General features: G+C 33.2%; 2 protein-coding genes across 3 annotated transcripts; both read right to left on the bottom strand.

The window, feature by feature from the left end:
• Positions 1-912: 912 nt before the first annotated feature.
• Positions 913-11,830, bottom strand: LOC114410152 (protein ACTIVITY OF BC1 COMPLEX KINASE 8, chloroplastic-like). Of its 2 annotated transcripts, XM_028373959.1 has the most exons (21): positions 11,281-11,830; positions 11,060-11,195; positions 9,674-9,840; positions 8,634-8,754; positions 8,388-8,488; positions 8,195-8,293; positions 7,180-7,290; positions 7,000-7,079; positions 6,797-6,866; positions 6,309-6,382; positions 6,118-6,187; positions 5,922-6,010; positions 4,921-5,045; positions 4,558-4,638; positions 4,413-4,473; positions 4,252-4,306; positions 4,079-4,177; positions 3,886-3,975; positions 2,574-2,633; positions 2,342-2,469; positions 913-1,431 (listed from the first exon to the last, which is right to left on the bottom strand). In XM_028373959.1, exons 1-20 carry the CDS (start codon positions 11,716-11,718, stop codon positions 2,353-2,355), a joined length of 2,244 nt encoding a protein of 747 aa, XP_028229760.1. In that variant the 5' UTR covers positions 11,719-11,830; the 3' UTR covers positions 913-1,431; positions 2,342-2,352. The 2 variants fall into 2 exon arrangements, with proteins under 2 accessions (XP_028229760.1, XP_028229761.1); XM_028373960.1 differs by lacking the exons at positions 913-1,431; positions 2,342-2,469; positions 2,574-2,633 and adding an exon at positions 3,514-3,783.
• Positions 11,831-13,213: 1,383 nt separating this feature from the next.
• LOC114410151 (protein HEAT INTOLERANT 4-like) lies at positions 13,214-18,967 on the bottom strand. Its single transcript, XM_028373958.1, has 14 exons — positions 18,771-18,967; positions 18,558-18,596; positions 18,416-18,469; positions 18,243-18,306; positions 18,096-18,154; positions 17,658-17,782; positions 17,497-17,556; positions 16,179-16,237; positions 15,949-16,028; positions 15,748-15,786; positions 15,275-15,337; positions 15,142-15,189; positions 14,941-15,069; positions 13,214-14,054 (listed from the first exon to the last, which is right to left on the bottom strand). The coding sequence occupies exons 1-14, from the start codon at positions 18,891-18,893 to the stop codon at positions 14,007-14,009; spliced, it is 990 nt and encodes a 329-aa protein (XP_028229759.1). The 5' UTR covers positions 18,894-18,967; the 3' UTR covers positions 13,214-14,006.
• Between the last annotated feature and the right edge of the window lie 5,714 nt (positions 18,968-24,681).

Below are 24,681 nucleotides of genomic sequence, written 5' to 3'. Positions count from 1 at the left end.
GATATGATTCTTGATGTTGGAGACAACAAGAGCTGGGTGGAATTTGTTGGAGTCAGTCATGGTGGCTGACGTGAGAAAAGAAATGACAGCTAGAAGAAGAAGAGAAGATAGGACGCAGTGGAAGCAAGAGAGGATCGCACCTTAGAATGTTGATACCATGAAAGAATATAATTTTGTGTTCATTCTATTAACAAAATTGTGATTATATACCATAATTACAAGAGAGATCCTAAGCTATAATGAGGAAACTAATTATACACAAAAGGAATCCTAGGCTATAATAAGAAAACTAAATCCAAAAATATATTGACATATATTCTAACATATCTTAAGCTATAATAAGAAAACTAGATAAAAAAATATATTAGAGCAACCTTAGTACAACCCAATTATCCAAGTTCCACAGACCAAAGTCAAATGAGTTTATTACGACATCGAAAACCATCGTTTAGAGACATGGAAATATAACAGAACATGCGCATGTTGGATGCCATAATAAATTGAAGATTGCAAGCCATGTACCATATGGGATTCCCTCGACATATTCTGCTCCATCCTTGTCACTTTTATTGCTATATATTCTTGGCGTATTAGGTATTCACGTCACATGCAACGCTAGTGTACACATTAACATATGGATATTCTGGAGAAGCGCGTAGATGAAAAGCACGAGTCTAGACAAAAGAAAATAATTAATTGCTTCTCATGGACCAGAACCAGAGTGCCAAAATAGGAAACAGCAGAAAATAAAGACATTAGAGGCGGTGAAACAGACATCGTGAATTCAATAGACCCTGCGAACAATGATGCCAATGCAGTAAGGTGTTCAGGATATGAAACTCGCAGATTACTTGCATAACCATCTAGAAAAACCTGTCGTTTGATCTGCAATGTAAATCCAACACGCACATCGATGACACAAGCAGACATTTTTTCATTTATGTTAGTCAATTTGGGGCAGAGCTTCCCTCCAAATTTTTGTCGGAAGCTGCATTATACCGTATGGTAATTACAATAAGGGTCATGCTACATAGAAAAATACTAGTAGCTGAATTTTGACAGATTTTGGTCCAATTCGGGCGTGGAATGTAATTGTGAATTGTGAATATATGAAAACTCTATATCATACCTATACAAGTTACTATGCGGAAATAACTTATATTTATAATTTTTTGGGAGAGGTGGGGTGTATGACAAAAATGTGGCTCTAAGCCAATTTGGCTATCGTAGAGCACATTTTTTTTATTAACAGAAACAGGTGAATGGAGAAAGCCCCCATCATTTGCTGCTTGAAATTTTTGTACTTGCTGAAGTCTTTCGAAATGTTGGGTAATGCTTTCTATCAGCTCCCCAGGTCATTTAATCCTTTTCATGCTCTGAAGGTTGACTTGCAACCATGACCGTAACATGTGCTATTTCTCGGTCCTAAATCTGCAATAAGCCCAAGCAAAAGCAATGAATAAACATGTCAAAAACCTACAGGAACAGCAAAGTATTATTTTTAAATACCAAACTATCCACAGCTTAAGTATTCTAAACACCCTATACTTGCATCTCGGTTATACATAATTAACTCTACATATCCGAACTTTCTTGCTAGCGAGTAAGATTTGCCCCTATCTGGGATGCTTGCATACAAGCATCACAGGACATGAAAATATATGATACCTAGGAGCCCAAGTAAATTATCATACTGAACACAAGGTTTCTTAAGTTGGCCTATGTTTGACATGACCAGTATATTACGTACAAAGGAAAAAGCACACCAACATACCAAAAGCGTCTTAGTGTACTATGATACACTGGAATGGATAGAACACCATTTATGAACCTTGACAAAAAAATTTACAGGGATATACATTAGAATTTGCATTTGTCAGATTCATTTAATTACCAACATTCACTTGAATAATTATCATTAACCTGTATTCCATGAAAACAATTATGTCAAAGGCTCTCAGGAAACAATTCTTTTTAAAAAAAAGAAAAATTATAGAGGAACAGGTAAAAGGTGTTATTTATTACTAGTTACTTCTTTTTCTTTGTTCTATTTTGAAAACTACCAGAAGAGTGCACACAAGAAAATGATCACATTAGCAAAAGACTGGGCCCTGTTGGAAGATGGACTTAATACAATAGTACTTGGGTGGTGGCATCATGTGACATTTTCTCAGCTCTAAAAGTTCACAACATGCATGCTTAGTGTCACAAACTGTACAGCAATTTATGGGGGGAAATGACCTTCATGCCATAAAATTGCTAAACGATCTTTTTCACCATCATAACTTGAACACATATTAGTATAGAACATTTTTATAAAAATCAATAAAGCAAGATTCACCATGTAGCTGCTCATGCAATCCCTGTTATCAATCGTTCCCGTTCATCTAGCTTCTTGACCTTTACAATGCCCAAGAGCACTTGAAAACCAAAGATTGCACAGAAGATATATGCTGCAATGGCAGGCACCTGAAAAAGATAACCCGTGACTGAGCAATGAGATCACACCAGATAATCAATTGACTTTATAATCACTTCCAGTAAAAAAGAGATGCCAAATGGGAACAGCTTACACGAATTGAGTTGAGATACAAAACTGTTGCAAGATTGATTAGGCTCCCAGCAGCTACTGCCTGTTAATTGAGAAAACGGTAACATGAATGAAAAGATGTTTGATTTTATTTTTTTCATTTGTAAAACTGTGTTTATAAAATTGATTTTTAGATAGTAGGAATGAGGAGGAAGATTGAAAGTGAAATGAAGAACATGAGTAATAGAAAACTGAAAGTTGAAAATCAAAACAACTTGGGAGATGTTCTGGTTTTAGTTTTAAAAACTAAAGAAGAGATTAATTTTGAAAACAATTTTCAAAAACTACTCTTGTCAAACAAGTTATTTAAAAAAGGAAAGAAAAAAAAAGAATAAGAAAACAGTTTTCAAAACCAAGAAACAAACAGACTGTGTCATGCCAACAGGTTTTCCAAGTCTCTCCTATAATATTATGCATTAATGAGATCAAGATTAAAAAAAACATGCATCTAGCTTGCAATGGATGCATGCATAAAAGCATGAAATTGTGTCAAAAGTCAACAACTATTTAGTATTTATACACATCCATCAGTATTTAGAAGCCACGGGAGAAATAGAAATATTGAAATTCTGAGTCCAAGTATGTTAAAAGGTAGACATCAAACAGTCACGCCTTTGCAATATATGAACATATACCTGGATGCATGGGCAGTTGGGCACAAGCGTAAAAAGTATAAAAAACTGACAAATAAGAGTTACATTCATCTACAAGCATGTTTACAACTTGTTTAATATAGTACTGTATTGCCACCACATGAGAAAACAAACCTATACCTATTCTCAGTCCCACAGTGATAGATCCAGAAATCTATTGAGGGGGGGCGCTGAATTTTTTTTTCTTCCTTTGTAATTGTTTAAATGTCTAACTTTTAATAAATAATAGTAATTTTTAAAAAAAATATTTACTATTTTTTACACATAAAATTGAAATTAATTTTTATTTTAAATGATAATACCCTTAACTGTTATCACAATAACAACAAACACAACTAATTTTACACTAGTTAACCTTAACCACTATTATAATCACAACATACAAAATTAGTTTTACACAATGTTACACTAAGCCCCTGACTGCCCCCCTCTAGATCCATCCCTGGTTCCATAAAACTTAGACTTTGCAAGAGTGACCCTACAACAGCCAACTGAGCCTAGAGCTGCTTCCGATAAATAATAAATGAGGTGCTAGCATACCTACAAAGATTGACAAATACATGTTTTACAGGCAGTAGAACAAACTCTAACCAAATGGACCAAAGAAGTAAACTTTACAGTTCACATATTAGATTGACTCACATTCCCTATAGTCTTCTGGACTGCAGCAACACGTTGGAATGCCCTCTCAGATTCCAAAGTTCGAACTCGCAGCTTTAGATCACCTTGCTCCTGTGGAAAAATTAAATAAGCAGTGATCTAGAGTACCAAAAGTTCAAAACAAAATGAATCAAATAAATAACTTGAACTATATATCTGAAAATCAGGGAAATACCAGTCTTTGGATAATGTTAGCAAGCTTGTCAACCCTATCAGCCTGTCTGATTAAGTTGTAAAATGCTTGAGATTGTCTATCCCATCTCTTCCTGAAGTCCTGTACGTGATAGGATAGATGTAAAAGAAAGAATTAAATTAACTGAATTCACAGTAGAACATGTTTGTGACTACCTTTAGGACAACTTCAACCCCAGCTTCACGAAACCTGAGCAACTCCAGGGCATAACTACATGGCCAGGAAGGCTAGTTGTGTTAAGTACGTAAAACATATAAATTTAACATGAATAAATGAAAATAATTCAAAAGTTAAAAATTATGAAGACAATATTTACGGTTTGGCAATCTCAGTGATGTCAAAACGTGGGTCAAGCCCCTTTCCAATGCCATCCAACACTGCAGAGACAAAAATTGACTTGTAACCTTACAACCATATGCATGGATTATGCAAAATTATGCATTAAACTTGATTGCATTTACCTGAGAAGGCTCTAACAACAAATGTGAATGTAGCAGGAAATCGGAAGGGCTGGTCTGCTGCAATAGATAATAAATCTTCACCTGCTTAAAGCAAGACAGCTGAGTATCTGATAGAAACTGGTTCAGATACAAATGAAGGAATGATTTTTGTTAAGAACAGTCCTGGACATTCAAGAGGTCCGAATCTCTCCCAATTCCTTCCTATATTGTAGCTGGGTGGGAGATAGCCTGCATATTATATACTCTTCCCCAACACATTTTTTATCTTCACATACAGCAGATAAATCAACAATAATACTTACAAGCACACATTTATATAGCCTAAACTTAAATATGCATTCAATTATACACCAGGTGCATTACCAATAGCAGCCAGACGTTGTTTTTTCTTCTTTATTTTTTCCTCCTTGCTTAATGGTTTTTTGAATCCAAGTTCAGTTGTTGCTTCCTCTCTCTCTCTCCTTTGTGCAGCCAGGCGCTCTTCAAAACTGTAGAAGATAAGATTAATTCAAGGTCAGAGATTTCAGTAGGTTTCAACCATAACTAATCAGTACCCTAAGTTGTTCTTGAGCTAAAATTTGTTAGGAATCCAGAAATTGATTGTTATTTCAGTGAGAGAGAAACAGAAAACACAGAAAGAAAACCCTTTTCAAAGGGTTTTCCCTTTCTACATTAGAGCTAATCCTCAGCTTCCCAAAAGATAACAGAACAGAATAGAGCCACTTCCCATACATCCTCTTATTTATTTATCTAACTAAACTCCCTCTGAAATTATAAGGTTGGCTTGGTGGTTGGCAAGGGAGGTTTAAGGGTGAGGGGGAGTAGGGGGGTTGAATCCCTCCCACTATCATTCTAGCAAAACCTAATAACCAACATTGGTTGATAAAAAAAAAAACTAAACCACCTCTAAATACTCTAACTGTCCCTAACTAATTACTCTGACTGTTCCTTACAAACTTATCCTTCCTGTGTTCTAACAAGAATATTAGTGTGCAACAAAAAAATTAACCTAAAAAATCGAAAACTGATCAGAAATATGCAGTAAAAAGGTTCAGATAGATATTGATATATTTCTAACATCATAACAAATCAGGACAGACAAGTGCTTCTGCACAGACCACATTCAACAAGCAATGCATTTCAGCCTCCCACATGACAGGTATAAATGAAACAAACCAAAGAACCATCTAAAGAAATATATTGAATCTGCAAAACCTTTCTTTTTCAAGAAAAAATATTTTGACTTGGATTCTCCAACCCTTAAATTTTCCGTATAATACTATTAACTTGTAGAAATATCACTGCTTAAGTACTGGAGGTGATTCCATTTGTGATATATTCCTACTAAATTGGTTTATAAATACCTGTTGAGGAAGAATTGTGCTGTTCTTCTAACAGCAGTCATATCTCCAGTGGGGACAAGAACTCCCATTTGAATCATTGCTTGTAGAACCTAATACCAGAACACAAGCTTCATTTGGTAAGTATTTGAGTCAAGAATGAGATAATATGGTACAATATTCATATTATTATTCAACATAATTCATGAAAAGCATTTACCTTGTCTGGATCTTTCTCATAAACCCCATAAAATGTTTCGAGCAAACCTTCTCGAATGTTTGGACTGATACTGTAAGACGCAATACCAAACATAATTGTAAAAAGGCAAACCATCTCACAAAACTTAAAGCATGTGCAGGTGCTGCTAGAGAATTCATATTTGAAATAGCCATAGAAGACAAAGAAAATACCTCCCCATCATTCCAAAATCATAGAAGATCAATCTTCCACCATTGACATCATCAACTGCAATATTTCCAGGATGCTGCAGGAACAATGTAAACATCTATGGGTTACACACAAGATCATCTGATAGGAATCCAATACCTGTGAGTCCCAAGGTCCCTAAAGCCCTTTTGCTTTATACCCGTAGACCAAAACCAATCAGGACCCTTAAGGATTGCTTAACAATAACAGTTGCTCTAAGGTAGTGAGAGAGATAGCCTGAGATTGTCAAAATACAACCAAGCAGACTAGCAAAAGAATAATAATTGTAAAACACAAGTAGCGTACATCTCATTGCTCAGACAATAGATGCTAACGTTGCAACATAAGAGCAAGTTCAAAGACAGTTAACATTTTGGCTTTACTATACAATTTACCAGATAGCTAATCCATATATAATGTAACATAATATATAAAGAGATTTCTGATATTGATTCTAAAAGTACAAACTCACAGGGTCAGCATGGAAGAAACCATGTGATAAAATTTGTTCCAAGTATGACTCAACCGCATATCTCCCTAACCTGTAGAACATAACAAATAATAATTTGAATCAAGTTAGATGCCATCCTCAACAGAGATACACAAAAGTAAAAGGTAACAATCTAACATGTTCATTGTGATTTTGCCAAGCAAATAAATAGAGATTCTACTAACCTTTTGCGGTCAACACCCAGTTGGTCTAAAGCTTGTATTTTGTTTATTTTAATCCCAGGAACATACTCCATTGTCAGAATCTGCATTGACAACATAGATTATAGATAAATAAGTTCAGACATAAGATGGAAAATATGCGCATTACTACATTTGGCATAATAAGAGCCATGAAGGTTAAACCTGTGGAGTGGTATAATCCCAGTAGATTGTAGGAACTTTCACATAATCCATGTTCTTAAAGTTACTTGCAAACAATTCAGCATTAGCAGCCTCCTTGGTGTAATCAATCTCCTGAAAATTATTAATCCATGTTGCAGTAACAGGATCAGAGAATGTTATTTGCTGTGAACACGTGCATACATCATACCAAAACAAGAACAGATTCACAACTCAAGCAGGAACTGGAACGGGAATGACCACTCTTATGTATGATGATATGATCTAAATCCATATTTGTATTATTTAGATGGTTTTCTTACATCAAGTTTTCCTATACGTAAACAATTTATGATAATGCAAAACTGTGATCTAGCCGCTGGTTATGCATGCTAGCATTAAATTCCCTCAAACTTCTTTCTGTCTTCCCAATCATAGCAACATTGCCATAAGAAAAAGAAACTCTTTAGTAATACATCTACTAGAATCTACCACAGTAACACTTGCAAATTAATATTGCAGTTTGCAGTTTAAAAAGCATCTAACGAAACATGAAATCTGGAACACCAAACAAGCATGCCACTTTTTGAAGAATTACAGCTGCAGAACATAAATACTGCTCTGCCAATTTGCTCCATTGCCTAGCCAGGTCATAAAGAAGTACCATTGCAAGCCTCCTTATCCCTTCTCTCCAAACAACTCAAATATAGTTATCTCCTTAGTCTTTGAGTAAAAGACCCTCTTAATCAGCCAACACCCTGCAGAATTCTAGGATCTTTGTTATGAAAGTTTCCCATGAACCAGAGGGAACTTCTTCAATTTCCTAACATGCAATTCCACAGATAGCAACTTACAATCCTCTTGCCCACTCCATGCACCCAAACTCTAAAAAGTAGTGTTTCAATACAATCTTATTATTTTATTGGACTTCACTTTTTAGAAGAACAGGATCAAGATGATGGAGAACTATACAAATTACTTACTTCAGTTCAGTAATCTCAAGTAACATAAAAATGTAGTAACTTCCAGAAATCATCACCTGATATAAGACAGAGGCACATTCATCATAAATAGCAACCCAATCCCTCTTTGCACCATCTGATTTTGGATCAATTTTTTGAAGATATTCAGCAATAACCTGGGGTTAAAGAAAAGACATTATCAGAAAGTCATATCAGATTTGCTCATAGCTCCATAAGCATTATAGAAAAGCCTTAAGTTATAACACTGACCCTCAGGTTTTTAAGATCAATATCAAAAAGATCCTTGAGACCAGGCCTTTGTACTTTAACAACAACCTCCTGTCCCTTTAATGTCGCACGATGAACCTGACCTACATTAGTTAAAATAGAAGAGTTCACTATTCCAGTCTTCTCATCAAATATGATATGCAGAATCATGCTACACTTGATCTTGGTTCCTTCATTAATTGAGCATAATTTCTGTTACAAAGATGTGCAAAGTAAAACATCAATTACCAAGACTTGCAGCAGCTATTGGTTCATAGTCAAACTGATCAAAGATATCACCTAAAGGAGCTCCCAGCTCTTCTTCAACAATAGCTACAGAGGTCTCTGAGGGAAATGGAGGAACTTGATCCTGAACAGAAAACAATAAGTAACTAAGGCACCAAAGAAATGCAACCTTACTATTTTTTTCTCATTTAGTTTTATGCTATTTTTACATGTAGCTTTATGTTGAGATGATCTTTGTCATCAGCTTTGGAATTCAAAGGGAAACATTCTCAATAGTTTTTTATCGCTTACTGCCTAAGTAGATGAGCAAGATGAAGTCTTAAAACTCAAGAATACAAGGATTACAAATGAATCTATACAATCTCATATCCAGAAAGTTTGTTTCTCATATAATAATAATAAATTACATCAAAATGCATCTAGATCATTTGTCATTCCGTTTATGGAAATACATTGAGCAGGTGAAAATTGAGAAGATAAGAAATGAAAATGTATTTTTGTCTGATAAAGTGTAGATGTAACTTTGCACTAATTACACTTACATCCTTCTTGATTGAAAAATTACACCGACCTCCCTTATTTTATATTAAAGTCTTGCTTGTTGATACACGTTATTTTCTTTAAAAAAAAAGTATATCTCCCCCTTTTTTTATGTACACATCATAAAATAGTATCTTTAAAAATACCAAAAGCAAGGGATGTGCAAAGGAGGTCCGTATAATTTTTCAATCAGAAAAGGTGTAAGTGTAATTATTGTTAACCTTGAGGGAGGTTAGTGTAATTACCCTAAACTTTATTGATAATTTTATACTTTGTGAGGCATTAAAAGAGATCATAATAGAATAGAAAACAGTCAATAGAATGGTAGACTATAATTAGAAAGTCATGTCCCTTAACAAATGAAAAACAAATCTGCATACAAGGCTTTTTTTCTTTTATCCGTTTTTTTTAAAATGAAACTTATGACAAGTAATAGAAACAAGTTCAAAGTATCTCAATGCAGGGAAATAATCTTACAAATTCTGTTCAAAACTCTAATGTACCTGAAGTTCGGACAACTGGTCAACATATTCTTGAGGAAGAATGTCCACTCTAGTGGAGAACTGCTGGCCAATTTTGATGAATGTAGGACCTAATCTCAGAATGTTTTCCTTCAGCCACTTGGCAAGGGCCTTTCGCCTTAAGGTTTTTTTTTCCTCGGTCATTCCTCCTGTATATAATATCTTCAGATCAAATAAAAACAGAAACTGGCATCCTACAAATTTGTCAAATTCAATACAGAAACACTTCATAGATTAAATGGTTTTTTAGTTGTAGTTAGGCGTAGGCTTTAAAACAGATGATGATCATAAAAGAATATTGTAAAAGATCAATAAGAAAACAAGGCTGTTGGAAAGCCTCCTTAATTGCAGTCACTCCTAGTCCGCCTTATTTGTGGCCTCTTTAAAGCACTTGCATTGTGCTGGGTGAGGGGTGTGTTTAGTCCCACTCCCACATATATTAGAGATATGGCAAATGAAGCTCTTGTAAAGCTCAGACAATCCTCACCTTATAAACCAATTCTATGAGTTATGCCCTAAACCCAAATTCTAAAATGGTAACAAAGCCTATTCTAGATCTGTAATTAAGCCACTTATATTTGTCTATGCTCTAGATATCCAGTCCTAGGCGCGAGAGGGTGTGGGTATTGGACCACCAACATTTGTCCACACTTTAGATGTCCAATCTTGGACATGAGGAGGTGTGTTGAGATCCCACGTCAACTAAAGATATTATGGCTAATGTTAGACCCTAGACCCAAATTCTAAGTTAGTAGTAGAGTCTATCATAGATCCATCATTAGGCACCCATATTGTCATGCTTCAGGCTCATAAATGTTGCAACTATAACGTAACATATCATGCTAGGTGGGAGAGGGGGTGTAAGCTTCCAGCTTTTTAGCTCCCTAACTTATAGCTTATAAGCTACATTTTGTACTTTTAGTTTTCACATATGACTATAAATGTTACAACTATAACATAACGTATTAACATCCCTACAAATTCGGTTTACGATTGCAATCACTCAAAACCTCACTTGATTAACATAATATTTAAAATTTAACCAGTAAGGAGTCATGCTTGGTAGTATCTGTTTTGAATGGTTCAGTTTCTGTCCAATCGGAGAACAAACACTCCCACTCTCCTACTACAGACGCATATGAATAAACCACGACCCTTTTTATTGTAATCGAAATTCCTGGCATGACTTCAGAATATTCGTGAGCACTTCATAGTTCATACACATTATTTGTTTAGAGAAGAACCAATGCTTCTCCAAGCTTAGTCGCACCAAGTTACGTTAAAAACACAACAAGGCCATAAACCACTTATCGATGATCCTAACAAATTCCAAGTCGAAACAATTAATAAAATCTTCAATGGGCGAACCTTTGTAAGAGAACTTCTGGTTGTTCAGCCAAGCCTTAAAGATGAACGTGGCAACAAATCCCCAAATCTCAAAGGTTCTTTGTATTGTGGAGTAAGTCTTGAACCTGTTCCAACGACCCCCAGGTGCAACTGCCACCTGCGAAAAACCACACGTTCATACTTCATTCCAAGTTCCAAGTAGTAGAACCTACTTAAACTCAATCAAAACGACGACCCTCAACTTGTTCGTTCCCGGTTTGTTTGAACCACGCGTCTTCTTTCCCAATCTCCTCCAACCTCTTCTTCCTCCCATCCTCGCTCAGCTTGTTAGAGGCTTCAACTTCCACCACCTCCGCAGCAGCAACGTCGTTTCCGTCTTCGTAACCGTACTTGACCAAGCTTCCGTTAGTGGCGCCGTTGACGTATCCACTAACGGAGGCACCATTGGCGTTGGAAGCAGCGGCGGCGGCGCCATTTCCGGTCCATTCGACGTCGTTGACTCGGTCGGCCAACGCGGATTCTTCTCTGCTTGCGCGGATTCGCGCGGTGCGGAGAGAAACGTTGGAGGTGACGTGGCGGGAAATGGAGGGGAGTTTGGAGAGGGAAATACGGCGTTTGGGGGTGATTTGCGGAGAAAGGAAATGGAGTTCGGGTAAAGGGAGAGGAGAAGACGCTGCCATGAATCGGAAGTTAGAAGAGAGTGAGAGAGGTTAAGGATCACAGTGTGAGTGTGATTTTCATGGCGTTGAGAGTAGAAGAAGAAGACAAGGAGGGAAAGGGGTGGAGATGAACAGAACACGTGGCTTTAGCGAAGATGAGCCATAAAAATTTTATTTATTTATTATTTTCATGGATCATGAAAGTATCTATTCTCTGTTTTATTTATCAAGGATACGTTTGGAAGGAATGAAAATAAAAATGATAGTTTTTCTTTTGTTTGATTGATGAAAAAACATAAGAAAATTGATTTTAAGAAGAAGAAAAATTAAAAATTACTTTAATTTTTTTCAATTTAAATTTTAAAATTTCCTTGCTCTCTAATTTTCTTTTTTCCCTGCCAAACATAGGGGTACATGTTACATGTCCAGGCCCTCGATTGGGGCTGTCCGTTACATATGACATGAGACTGACTGTTACACACTTACCGTGGTGAAATAAGAATAAAGAATTAAAAAACATAAAATGTGTTGCAGACGTGCAGGAAGTCAATATTTGGCTAATAAAGACCCAAAAATAATTAAAGAACTAGTGATACGAGTTGTTTTTTGGTCTTAAGTATCAAGTATGGATGTTGCTGCCCAGTATCTTAAAGATAAGGAATAAGAAATTCAAATAGAGTTGATATTGAACTTTATATTTAAACTTTATAAGAAATTATAACAAATATGCATTAGATACTTTTAAGTGAAAAAAAAAAGTATTTAAAACTTTTTAACCAATGTTGTTAATTGTTACACTTGTTAGTATATATCACTCAGGGCCAGTCACTCCGGTGTGACAATAAATGGCTCATGACTAAAGGAATCTAAAAAAAATCTAGATAATTATATGTGAGTAAGAAAAAAAAATCGCCACAACTTTATCTCGTAGGTTTTTTCTGAAACTCATTTAATTTCAATCTTTTTGGAGACCAGCTAGTTGCATTCATTAAAACAAGTATAGCCTTTTTCCAACCTCCTTACTTTGCTTTAACAATCCAAAGATGGAAAAAAAATCCAAACATTTCTTTCCAAGTGTGTGAACTTAATATTGCCTGGCCAATCTTCCTCAACATTCATTATAAGTCTTAAATGTTCCACCGAAGAATGACCATTTTTATGGGCAGAGAAATTGATGCCTTAATGTCGTACTAAGATGTTAACATAATTTGAAAATATATTTTGCTAGTATAATTTTTTGAGGGGCATAATATTTAAGACGGTATAATACTTGCTTATTTGAGGAGCGTTAGTGTAAAAGGATATTTTACTAGTATATATTTTTTTTTGTAACATATTGGTGTACACATTCAAGGAATTCAACAAAATTGTCCTTTCAACAAATCCACGTAATATTTAAGTGTCATGTATTCAAATATGTTAGGAAAAGGGAGTGTGATTTTTAACATAAGGGAAGACAATATAATATGAAAAACAATTTAATACAACTTATGTTTGTGGTGATGAAACTGAAAAGTTAAGATGAACTTACAAAATGTTAGATTTTCAATTTAAGCAGACGTTCATTACAACTTACCGGTACGAGTGTTTGATGTATCACCATTAGATAGTGTACATTTTTTCCCAACAACAAAAATAAAAAGTTAAGATGCACAGCACTATCACAATTTCTCTCTCCTACCATAACCAACCTTGGTAGTTTGGTCAGTTTGGTGACACCATATTTGTTACTAGCAGCATGACACCCGTGGCCATATCATCTCCCACAACCCTTCTTCTGGGAGCATCAACAACTGTTCCCTGCAATCTTTTTTCTCGTTATGAAGGGGATTTGCAAACAAAAAAAAAAAGACTCGTGGCATAACACAACCTCAACAGAAATAATAGTTAAATGCATCATTCAAGGAATTCAACAAAATTGTCCTTTCAACAAATATATTTTCGTTCTTGGATGTTAAAAGGACAACTATCTATTTTCATTTAGCTTATAGTCAAACCTTGCCGTACAACTTAGAATGGACAAAGAATCTGAAATTTGAAACCAAGACAAGCAAGAGCCACACCAATTAAAGCTCCTGAACTTCGGCTATTCTCCACAGATTGGAAATCAGAAACCCGACCCATATATTCCTCCTATCTAATTCACTTCTCTGGGATTTCTGAGCTTAATTTTACATGGTATGTTCCTTCAGACACCTACACTTCTAACAAGGCACCAGGAGGTTGCCTTCTGAACGTCATAGATGACTAAATCCTTAGTGTCAGGTAAAACAAGCCTGCAGACGAAGTTGGCATCGTCTTGAATCCAATTACAGAACCTCATGAGCCTTTCCATAATACCTGTTTATGAATGGAGACTGCCAAACAACTATGTACATTAAATGTGCATTACGTGTATTTTGAATGTATCAAGAAATCAACTAAATATAAATTAGAGAAAAAAAGTTAAACTAAAACAGTTTTATACTCTCATTCAATCCCAAACAACTATGTATAGTAAGTTTGTTGACTTTTACAACAACTATTTTAAAAGTCATACCAACAATAATTTCTTATTGAATGAGTGTAAAACTACTGTCAATGCATTAAACTCTATAAATTATGTGAAAGAAAATAGTTATTTTCATAAATGTTGCTATGATCATTTCTTTTCCCTCCACTGATTGTTAGCAGCATCTCACATTCAATGAAAGAAAATTGATTATAGGTTGACGACCAAAAATTATTAAAAGAAGAATCTCAATCTTTTTTTGAAGATAATTGATTATAGAAAAGTCACACTATTAAATGAGATAATATTGGATAATCCTTCTAAAATGAATTGACTGTTTTAATTAGAATATGACAGAAATAGAGTGGCTAACAATTTTAAGATTTTGCACCTCTGATTTGGACAAGCTAGTTGCATTCATTACAACAAGTATAGTCTTTTTCCAACCTCCTTACTTTGCTTTAATAATCCATAGAAGAAAGAAAAATCAAACATCTCTTTCCATCAGTGTTCTTTGGCCCCTCCCTTGTCATTATTAGATATATATTTATATAGAGTATAGACACATGCAAGTGTATGAACTAAAATTGCTTGGCCAATCTTCCTCAACATTCATTATAAGTCTTAAATGTTCCACGGAAGAATTACCATTTTTAAGGACAGAAATTGATGCATTAATGTTGTACTAAGATGTTAAGATAATTTGAAAATTGGAACTCCAAAAAGTTCAGTTAGAATGCCCAAACACCTACCTTAACATTAGATACATCAGGTGCATCTGGACTTTGCACAGGGTAGAACTTATAAAATCTCATATTCTCAAATGCAGCTCTAGCTTCCTCACTCATTTCTTGAATGGCTTTTCTTCGAGCTTCCCTTGCCTAAAGGAGACAAAGTAGGTAAAAATGCATAAAGCAACAACACAATCAGGGCAGAACCAAAAGTAAAAGTACCTCTCTATTAGCTTTCTTTGCTTCCCGTACTTTTTCTTTGACAAATTCCTGAAACAATAAAATGATCAGCTTAACTGCTACTTGAAAGAGTTGGAATACTTGAATCGATTATTGATTTCCAATTACTCAATACCTTAAAGGTATCTTTTTGATCTTCCAATAACTCCTCCTCCTCTATGAGCTTATCAGTGAACTCCTGTGGAACATAGAACAATTTTATAAATGAGAACTTTGTCAATTATTATATATTACATTCTTTCTAGATATTCTTTACTTTATCATCTCTATCAGGAGGTTCAGTGTGGAGAAACAATACAACACTCAATGGAGATATGTCTAGATTCTTAAGAATTCAATTTAATTCAATAACATGCCTGCTTATTGAAAGCAGACAATGGTAAATGGACAATGACAAACCAAAGAAACAAAAAGTTCCTGAAAAAGAATGCCAAGCTTGATAGTAATTTTTTAGTGTATGATTATAACTTGTAAGTATTGTACTAAGTTTTAAATAAAAATAAATAAAACCATTCTTCCTAATTTTCACAAAATACAACCTGGCAAGTTTTATCTAGCATCCTAAACATTAGAGAAATAATTCAATACCTCAAGCTCATCTAATTCCCAATCAAATTCACAGAAAACCTGCAGGAAAAAAGAGAAAAAAGTGATAGATAAGTAAGCATGTAGAAAACCTAATATGGTACTAACCTGCCTTACTCGTATGTAAACATGTCATATAAAAAACAATCCCAAGCAATCCAAAATTGGGGACATCTTTGCAAAACTTTTTTCAATCATAATTACCGGCTTTGGCTCTGCTGGAAATATTATTTGAACTTCAGTGCTCTGTTCAAGTTCATCTTCCTTAAACGGATGGTAGAAGTCTGTTACAAAAATAACAATTAAAGGATATAACAAAGCAAATCATAACCATAAAAATATAATGTTATATCTCCTCTCCACTAACTATTGTATACAAGTACACAGCTATTATACATATTCAGACAAATTATATTCTAGAGCTAGAAACTCACAAGGCAAGCAATACTCGTATTTCTTTACACGATCCAACTTCAGATGTTTCAATGCAGCCCTGTATCACACAGATTAATTAATATCACAAGATAAAAAGTCATTCATGAACATTCTACATTAAGGATCAAGAGTATATGGATCAAAAGTTTCAACATGCAGCTACAAATAGCTACTACAGTAAACGGTCAACCCATCAAGTTGCATATAGATATAAATCCCGAAATTGGCACAAAATATCAAAGTAATGAACTTACAGTTTTCCTAATTAACACTTAAGTGTCCATAGAATTAAAACCACATATTGATTTATATTATAATATTTAGTTGCAAGAGATCAATAAAACTAAACAACGTAGGTATAGCTAAATCTAGAAAGGTTCAATCCATTTTCATTTATTAATTATATGCAGGGAGCTGGAAAACATCGCAATGGAACCTATCCTACCAAGAATAAATTTTAAATAATTTTGTCACACAAGCACAGTTGCATCAGTGAGAAAGCATGCTTCGCATGTTTACTGTTTAAGACAGGAACTACAATTTTTTTGAATAGAAGAACGCCCTTCTTAAAGTGGCACTGGTATCTCCTCTCCCCTACATCAAGTGTTATTTTGATCCTGTATTTACCAGCCTCCAGTGACGATGAACCACTCTTTCCAACTCAGCAGGATTGACACACAAGTACAAGTCCAATATCAAATGGGATTGAGACACAAGACACGTTGTTTGAGGCGGAGGCACTCCTCTTCATTTTAAAAAGAGGGTTTAGCTCTTCATCAGTCAGTTAAGAAAGAATGTGCTGGAATGTATAACATTGTAGACACAGCATTGAACCTTGAAGGTTCAAAAGTACTATTTGAAAAGGCATTGCAATTCATCAAAACAATATAAAATTAAAATAAAAACCAGAGAATTATGCAAAAAGTTGAAAAAACTATAATCATTTTGGCAATATCATGAAGGAAAAGGGTAAATGTAACTGATGAAAGGCCAAACAAAAAAATAAAAATCATTGGTTTAAAGCTCATAAAAATGACCATGAAATGAAAAGCAATAGTATCTAACAAATCGGTAGAAAGGAAGCAAAAGCAAAAGAAAGAGGAGGATTAATACACTCCAAAGAAAACATATAAAGTAGCAGGAGACAATGTTCTTTCTAAGAAAGATAACTTTTCAAAGTAATTCTATTAAATCAGAACTTCTAAGTTTTAACAAATCAAACATCTTCAGTAATAGTGCATTACTGAGCTTGAACCTAAAAGCCTGAAACATATAAAGTTGCAGACTGTGAGGGGAAGGGCAAAGGGAGAGCAATACCTTCTTTGGGTGCAACTTAAGATAAATATTTGAGACTTTAATCTATCAACTCGGCTTTCTCTGTTGAAGACAAAAAATTAATTATACAAATAAGTTCATAGATAATCATGAAGCAATATTTCAAAAAAAACCTCTCAGAATAGCCAAATTGAGAAGAATACCGGTCCTCAAGGGGGATATATGGAATCCAGTCCATTTTCATTTGTTTCATGGGAATTATCTCTTCGAACTCTCTCTGAACTGAGTTAATCCCAATTTTATCAGACGGTGGGAAAGGTGATACAACCTGAATACAATAGCAAGTTGAAACATCTTTAAATTTAAAATAAAAATGAAAAATTAAGATTTTACAATCGTCAAAATGGATACAGTCACAAAGCTGATTCCAACAACATTTACACCTGCAATCTATGAACTGGAATTTCCAGCCAAATGTATATGCCCAAGGCCATGCCCGCAAGGAGTGACACACATATATCACAGCTAGAAAACTCAAATGGCAATTCCTAATTTGCACAATCTAATTTTCCTCCAAAAAAGGTCATAAGCACTAATCAATTTAACCAAAACACATAGAAGAGCCAAGTTTGACTACTTACAGCTACAACAACAGGTATGCAGACAACTTTGCTTTCATCTTTGAACCAGACCAGTTGAGCTGAATATATCAATAAAGATAAGTAGTAAGATGAAACACCAACTAAAGGGAAATGAGCTACCAATCAAATTCAAGTCATGCCACTTACGCTCGGTGCAACCAAAGAGATAAACCTTTTTCCCATGAAGTACACCACCCTCTTCAAACGCATTCTGAACACAATTCATGGACCAAATTAAACAGCTAAGATAAATCGCCTAAATTCTTCAGAAATGATCATCTAAGAGGAAAGTTGCGTTGACCGTTGACCACGATACTCACTTCCAGGTTAGAGAAATTCCACTTGTATTGATACACAGAATCCAATTGATCCCACTAGCAACACAATAAGGTGCAATAAGAAAAAATACACAACAGAAATGAAGCTATAAACGAAGAAGAATTATGAAATAAATAGACAAACCTCTGTTCCGACAGGGAATGTTTCCCTCCATAAGTCTTCCTACAAAGCATTTATCAGTAACAATCATTAGTTCCACAACTTTACAGCCGATAATAAATATAATTGCCACTAATTTGGATCAAGAACCACAAGCATTAGTAGAAATCCTCAACAAAGAGACATAATAATAAATAAAATAAAAGGTTGAAATTGAAAATTAGGATGTAGTAGTACCAAGTTGCGCTGATCCTCGAAGTACTCTTCGTGCTCGGCAGGTTTAATTGTTGTGGATCGCTTCTTGCGTTGTTTGGGCTGTTCGTCTTGCTTCGCTTTCCTCTTATTAGCTCTTTTGCTCATTGCGAATTTAGAGAGAGAAAGAGCGGCGGGTCGATTGAATTCAAATGTAGAGAGAGAAAGAAGGAGTAGTGTCAATGTGTGAGAGAGAAACACTTTTCAAATTTGCCACTTACAGCAATGAACAATCACAAGCCCTGTATTCTTCTTCTTTCTTTTAATTTAAATAAAATTAATTAACTAATCCAAAACATAATTGATTAATTGTTTATTTAATTAAAATAAAATAACAAACATTAAAAAAATATTAAATTATATGATACAAATTTGAGTTTTATTCTATATATTTTGAAAGTCATATATAATTTTTTTTAATTGATTAGTAATATAAAAATCTTTCGAATAATGAAGAACTTTTTTTACAAATTTTTGTAACTACAAAATATTAAAGAAAAACAAAACAAAATGTGTTGTATCCTTCTCATTTTAGACTAAGTTATGTGTGTGTGGATTAGTAGTTCTAAACTAGATAACAACTCCAATTAACAAAATCTAATACAATCAGTAAATTTTTAGAAGCATATTATCATGGATTTGGGTCCTGATCATATGAATGGAAAAAATTTCGTTAGTAGAGACAAAATACAATTGCTTTACGTTTCAAAGAGAATTAATCTTCTTTTATTAGTTAAAAAGTATATTTAAGAACAAAAATTTTCAAGTCCATTTTTTCTAATCTCTCGCTTGAATCCTTGGCCCATAATCGGATACCCAAACTCTTTTCTTTTTTTTTTTGCTGAATGATTTAGACAAAGAGCCACAGACACCAATCAGGCAAGTCCCAAGATGGGTATTAATAATATCATCATCCTCCACCAGGGAGTTTACAGCAAAATCAGGGATTGAATTGAAATAAACCGACATCAAAAGACAAGATAAACCATATTTGGCAAATGAATCAACCAACATATTAGGTTCTCTACGAATGTGACCTATGACAGTTTTGAAACTAAACCTTCACTTTGAGAATCTCACTCATCAATAAGTTGGTTGAATCTCATCATTAGGAAATATATAGGAAATATATAATTCAAGTTTTACATTTACTAAAATTAATCCCACATTAGAATGTATAAGTGAAGGATAACCTTCATCCTTTGAACTAGTTTTTGAGGTTGAGTTAGGTCTCTCATCTTATATTTATTCTCTTTTATGTTTTCACTTTTTCACCAAATTCTTATATTTTATCGATTTACATTTCATGTTTGCACTTGTAATACTTATTCCCTCTATTCTAAAATGGCTAACAATTTAATATTAAAAAAATGTTAACTAATATTTTTAGTTTTCAATGAGATATTAAAATTTTATTTTAAAGTTATCCAAATAAATTACACCAATATAATAGCTTTTTAGTATTGTGTTTATTAATTTTTCAACTAGTAACATAAATCACCCAATAAATACGGGTAATACATTTATACAAAGTATAAATATTTTGGTAAAACTACTTCAATAAATAACTTATTTATGATTCTTCTTAATCAATGTGAAAACACTTAAAACATTGGTCAATTTAAAATGGAGATACTATCGTCGAAGCGGTAATTTTTCGACAAGCAAGATGATGATTTTGACCATGCTTGTCGAGAGAATGGGCGTAATTGTATGGATTTTTCAACACAAATTGAACATCTTGGTGCGGATCAGCACAAACCATTGGAAACTTAACCTTTAATTCTTACAACCTGGTATAGTAAGCTGGAGGGAAAAAAAATGTGACAATCAAAGAAATGGATCAATCACGAATGCTTGTGTTTTTACCTCAGAAACTGGGAAAAAAAATATGGTCAATCAAAGAAATGGATCAATCACCCATGCTTGTGCGATTGCAGGCAATGCTAAGCTGAGTTACAAATTTGTTTAGCTTCTTTTAGTATTAGTGCTAATGAAAAGTTAAAAGTTACAATTAAGAATTTTAAGATCATTGACAAGGAAATTCTAATGATTTGGACTTTGGAGAATTTGTTTTTGGGTCCCGAATGTTGGCAGTAAAGGTTCAAGTATAAGGCACTTGCTTCCTACATCCCACAATTTATTATCTGCACCTTCATAATTTTAAAAATCTTAATTGCCATTACATTCTTCATAAGTTCCTCTCAAACATTTTTTCGACTAAAGTTGAACTTCTTCATCCCCATAATTGTGTACCTCACACAACAACGTACATTACCTTATGTATCTCCTTCTCGTTATCGGTTGTCCCCTATCCTTCCGCCAGTCATATTTTGTGTGAAGTAGCTTCTTGAGGTAGAAGGCGTTGGTAATTTTGAGCTTCTTCATCCCTCATTCTCCTCCCATTAAGTTATTGTTTGAGACACATTCGTAAATTTTTTTTCTTCAAATTTGCATATATTTTAGAATTGACAAACTTGTAAGAATGAACAAAATTGTGCCCTTATAGAACACCAAATCCAAAATTATGCAAACATAATTTTAAATTAACGGATCTAGGATACTAACTTGTACTTCGGATTACTTAATCTAGAATTATGTTTGAATAATTTTTGATTGAATGTTTTGTAAGAAATGATTTTTCGTATCTATATTATGAATTGTATATTCCATAACTCAATTTTGTATTCAACGACAATATCTTTAGATATGAAGTTGGTTGTGTGGTGTGAGATGGGTGAGACACTGCACTCACACCCATTTACTATACCACTGCAAACAAGTTCTTCAACGACAAAGAGTTGAACATCGACTACAATTTTGATTGTCTTATTCATATTTAGCATTTTTGTTTTGTATGCCTTGTTCAAATTTAGCTATATATTATCTCTAATTCTATCTATAATAAGTTATTGGCTATTAATTATTTGCAAGAGTCATAACAACCCTTGTCAACAAAGACCTCTGGTTCCATTTCACTCTATAAATATCAATTTCCCTTGAACCCTCAAAACACATCATTCATGTACTACAAACACACCATATTCATTCGTACTTTCTTGAGACTAACACACACCTAATCATGTATGCATATTTTTCCATTTATTCTCTTAACTCTCGTACTTACTTTAGCGTCGGGATCATTTGTTTTGTAGGTCTTCTATTATTCTCTCAATAAAATCACTCTCACTTCGACATGCAAAGTCAAAAACCCACCTTAGTCACGTTCCATCATGTCGTGTGTCAGTTCCGAATTTTGATAAGTACAAGTGATCTACTTGTGCTGTAAAAAAAAAAGATGATTCACTTGTGAACCATATACTTGGTGTCTCGTCTACACATGAATACACCCTATCTCATTATGATTTATTATTGTAATTTTAAATGTTTTCTAAATATTCACGTGTCTTTTTCAAATATTATAAATTCATGAAGTTTTTTTTAAAATTTTAAAACATAAATATATTAAAATCTAAACTTCAACAAAATATTATAAAAGTCTTTCTAAAATCCTATATGTTAAAATAATTGTTTAAAACCTCATTGCAATCCATTTCCTTATTCATGTTATTTAAAAATTTTGATCCAACAACACAATATTTTTTTTATTAAAAAAATTCTTTTAAAATTATTTAAAATCCTAATTCAATATCACCATTTACTCTAATTCAACTATCTTTCGTAACTTAAATAAACAAAAAGTTAACGGCTTTTGTGTAGCCTTTGAAAGTGCGCATATGCACTACGAGAGACAAGGAAAGGAGTAAGTCAATCTCAAACCCATTGCTCCATTAGTGATAGAGGATACAGATCCTAGGATTGTAGGTTACCTCCACTACTGAAGTGTTTCATCTCAAATGTGCTCTAACAATTAGAACAGTTTGGCCATTGTAAAGAGCATCTTCCACTAATGGATCAATTCACTTACACTCCAATCCATTCTTCCAAAATCTAGGAAGATTCTTCTATTTTACTCGTATGATCTTTTTCTACTCATTAGCTAATTAAAGTTTAATTAAAATGCATGAACGATGAATTTTGAGTTGACGAGTACATCTAGTGTTTTTTTTAAAAGAACAAATACGTCTAGTTATACCTTGAAAGTAGATGATTAGATGAAGTCCCTAATGTTGAAGAGAGTTATCAGGGAAATAGTATTGTTTCACTAAAATGAGATCATATGATATTATTTTACTTGAAAAAGAAGGGGATATCTTAGATGTGTAGTTATTACTAGGGGATAGACCACACTAAGAAGGAGAAGGTATAACCAATTAAGTTTAATTAATAACTTGAGGTTATGGTTTTCTCATGTGTGACTCGAGTTTAATAGTAAAGTTTTTAAAATTCCAATGTTTGGAGAGTTATTTTATTTTGAAAATTTTGGACTGAAAGAAAATTATTTTATCTTTGTAAAATTATTATTGGCTTTTGATTTATTTATATTGTTATTCTTTGAAAAAAAACTGAATAGATATTCTTTTGAATTGACTTAGCTTGCTGTAACAAAAATTTTATGGGTACGAACTATACATTTGTTTATTTCATTTTTTTTTATTATATGATATAATTTTCACTGAGTTTGTATGACTCACTCTTTTCTTATTCATTTTAAAAAAATAAAATCTATGTTTTTTAGAGTTACAGTCCATCCAATAAAGCATCATCCTGTTGGCATGCTTCTCCATTGTTTCGATTCCTCTGTTTTGCCCTACATTGTACTTTTATGCTCTCCAGCTATTGGGAAATTAGTAATGTTGTTTTGGGAATATATATATATATATCCAAAATAATATTAATAATTATTATATTATTTTATAATTTTTAATTGGACGATGTTTCTATAAAATTTATCATTGGATTGAAATTTATAAATTATATATGTAAAATTTCATATTAATATAAAATTATTTATTATCTCATTTATATATATTAAAATTGATGAAATATAATTATTTTAAAATATATTAAAATAGAAATAATTTAATTATCTTATTTTTAATGTTTAATTTTGATAAAATTTAACATAAATAATCTTAATAGTATATAAATATAATTTAATAATTAAATTAATAAAAAATAATATAATAATTATTAAAGTTATATAAATATAATTTCATCTTTGTTTCAAAATTAACAAAGAGGTAGTTATGACTTATGTGCTGATCACAAGTTGGACTTTATGACACTTGTCTAAGCTGGCTTTGCCCCCACAGTCAACATCAATTCAAGTAGCCGCCAGTAGCTTTCACTTTTTATGCCAATGATCACCATATGTTTAGATTTACGTCCTTTTTGGGGCTGGGTGTGTAGTTTTTACTTATCAGTGAATATTTTTAAAATTAATTCTGGATAAACTTAATTTTAAAGTGAACTAAATTTATGTTGAGATTTTAATTTTACGAACAAATTAATAATAAATTTCAGTATAAAATCATTGATCTAACACAAAAAATTATTTAAAATAACTAAACTCATAATTAATTTTAAACCTAAAATACATTATTTTTAACCAAAAATCAACATTTATACTTTTTATAGCGTTAAATGAGCATACGTCAACGTGTAGGTAGAGAGTTTCCAAACAAGCACGGTGTCGTTTTACTTTTTTCTTCTTCTTCTTCTTTCAATTTCAAATTAAGGTTACATTAGATAAATAATTAATAACCATAATGAAACTGTTGGACACATGTTGACATTTGTTGATTTTTTTTTCTCGCATCACATGCATTTTTAGGGTTGCAGTTTGAGTCCTTTATTTTTAATCACTCGAATTTATTTTTTGTATTTTTTAATTGCTAAATTAAGTTTTTATTTCCAACATTTATTATTTAATAATTGATAAAATATAATTAAAGTGTAAAGTATCGTTAATTTGTATACAATAATAAATAAC

Source organism: Glycine soja, chromosome 4 (assembly GCF_004193775.1).
Source record: "Glycine soja cultivar W05 chromosome 4, ASM419377v2, whole genome shotgun sequence".
NCBI lineage: Eukaryota > Viridiplantae > Streptophyta > Magnoliopsida > Fabales > Fabaceae > Glycine > Glycine soja.
The sequence above is the reverse complement of the archived record's forward strand: the minus strand, read 5'-3'. Positions and strand labels throughout refer to the sequence as shown.

Excerpts from the sequence above, each read along its gene's own strand:
- LOC114410152 (XM_028373959.1), bottom strand. The coding sequence starts at position 11,718 with ATGGCAGCGTCTTCTCCTCTCCCTTTACCCGAACTCCATTTCCTTTCT. Across the intron at positions 7,291-8,194 it reads GTGCCTCTGTCTTATATCAG|GAGATTGATTACACCAAGGA; the intron begins GTGATGATTTCT and ends AATAATTTTCAG. Across the intron at positions 4,307-4,412 it reads ATCACTGAGATTGCCAAACC|TTATGCCCTGGAGTTGCTCA; the intron begins GTAAATATTGTC and ends CTGGCCATGTAG.
- LOC114410151 (XM_028373958.1), bottom strand. The coding sequence starts at position 18,893 with ATGAGCAAAAGAGCTAATAAGAGGAAAGCGAAGCAAGACGAACAGCCC. Across the intron at positions 17,557-17,657 it reads TATATCCCCCTTGAGGACCG|AGAAAGCCGAGTTGATAGAT; the intron begins GTATTCTTCTCA and ends TGTCTTCAACAG. Across the intron at positions 15,338-15,747 it reads GGGAATTAGATGAGCTTGAG|GAGTTCACTGATAAGCTCAT; the intron begins GTATTGAATTAT and ends TATGTTCCACAG.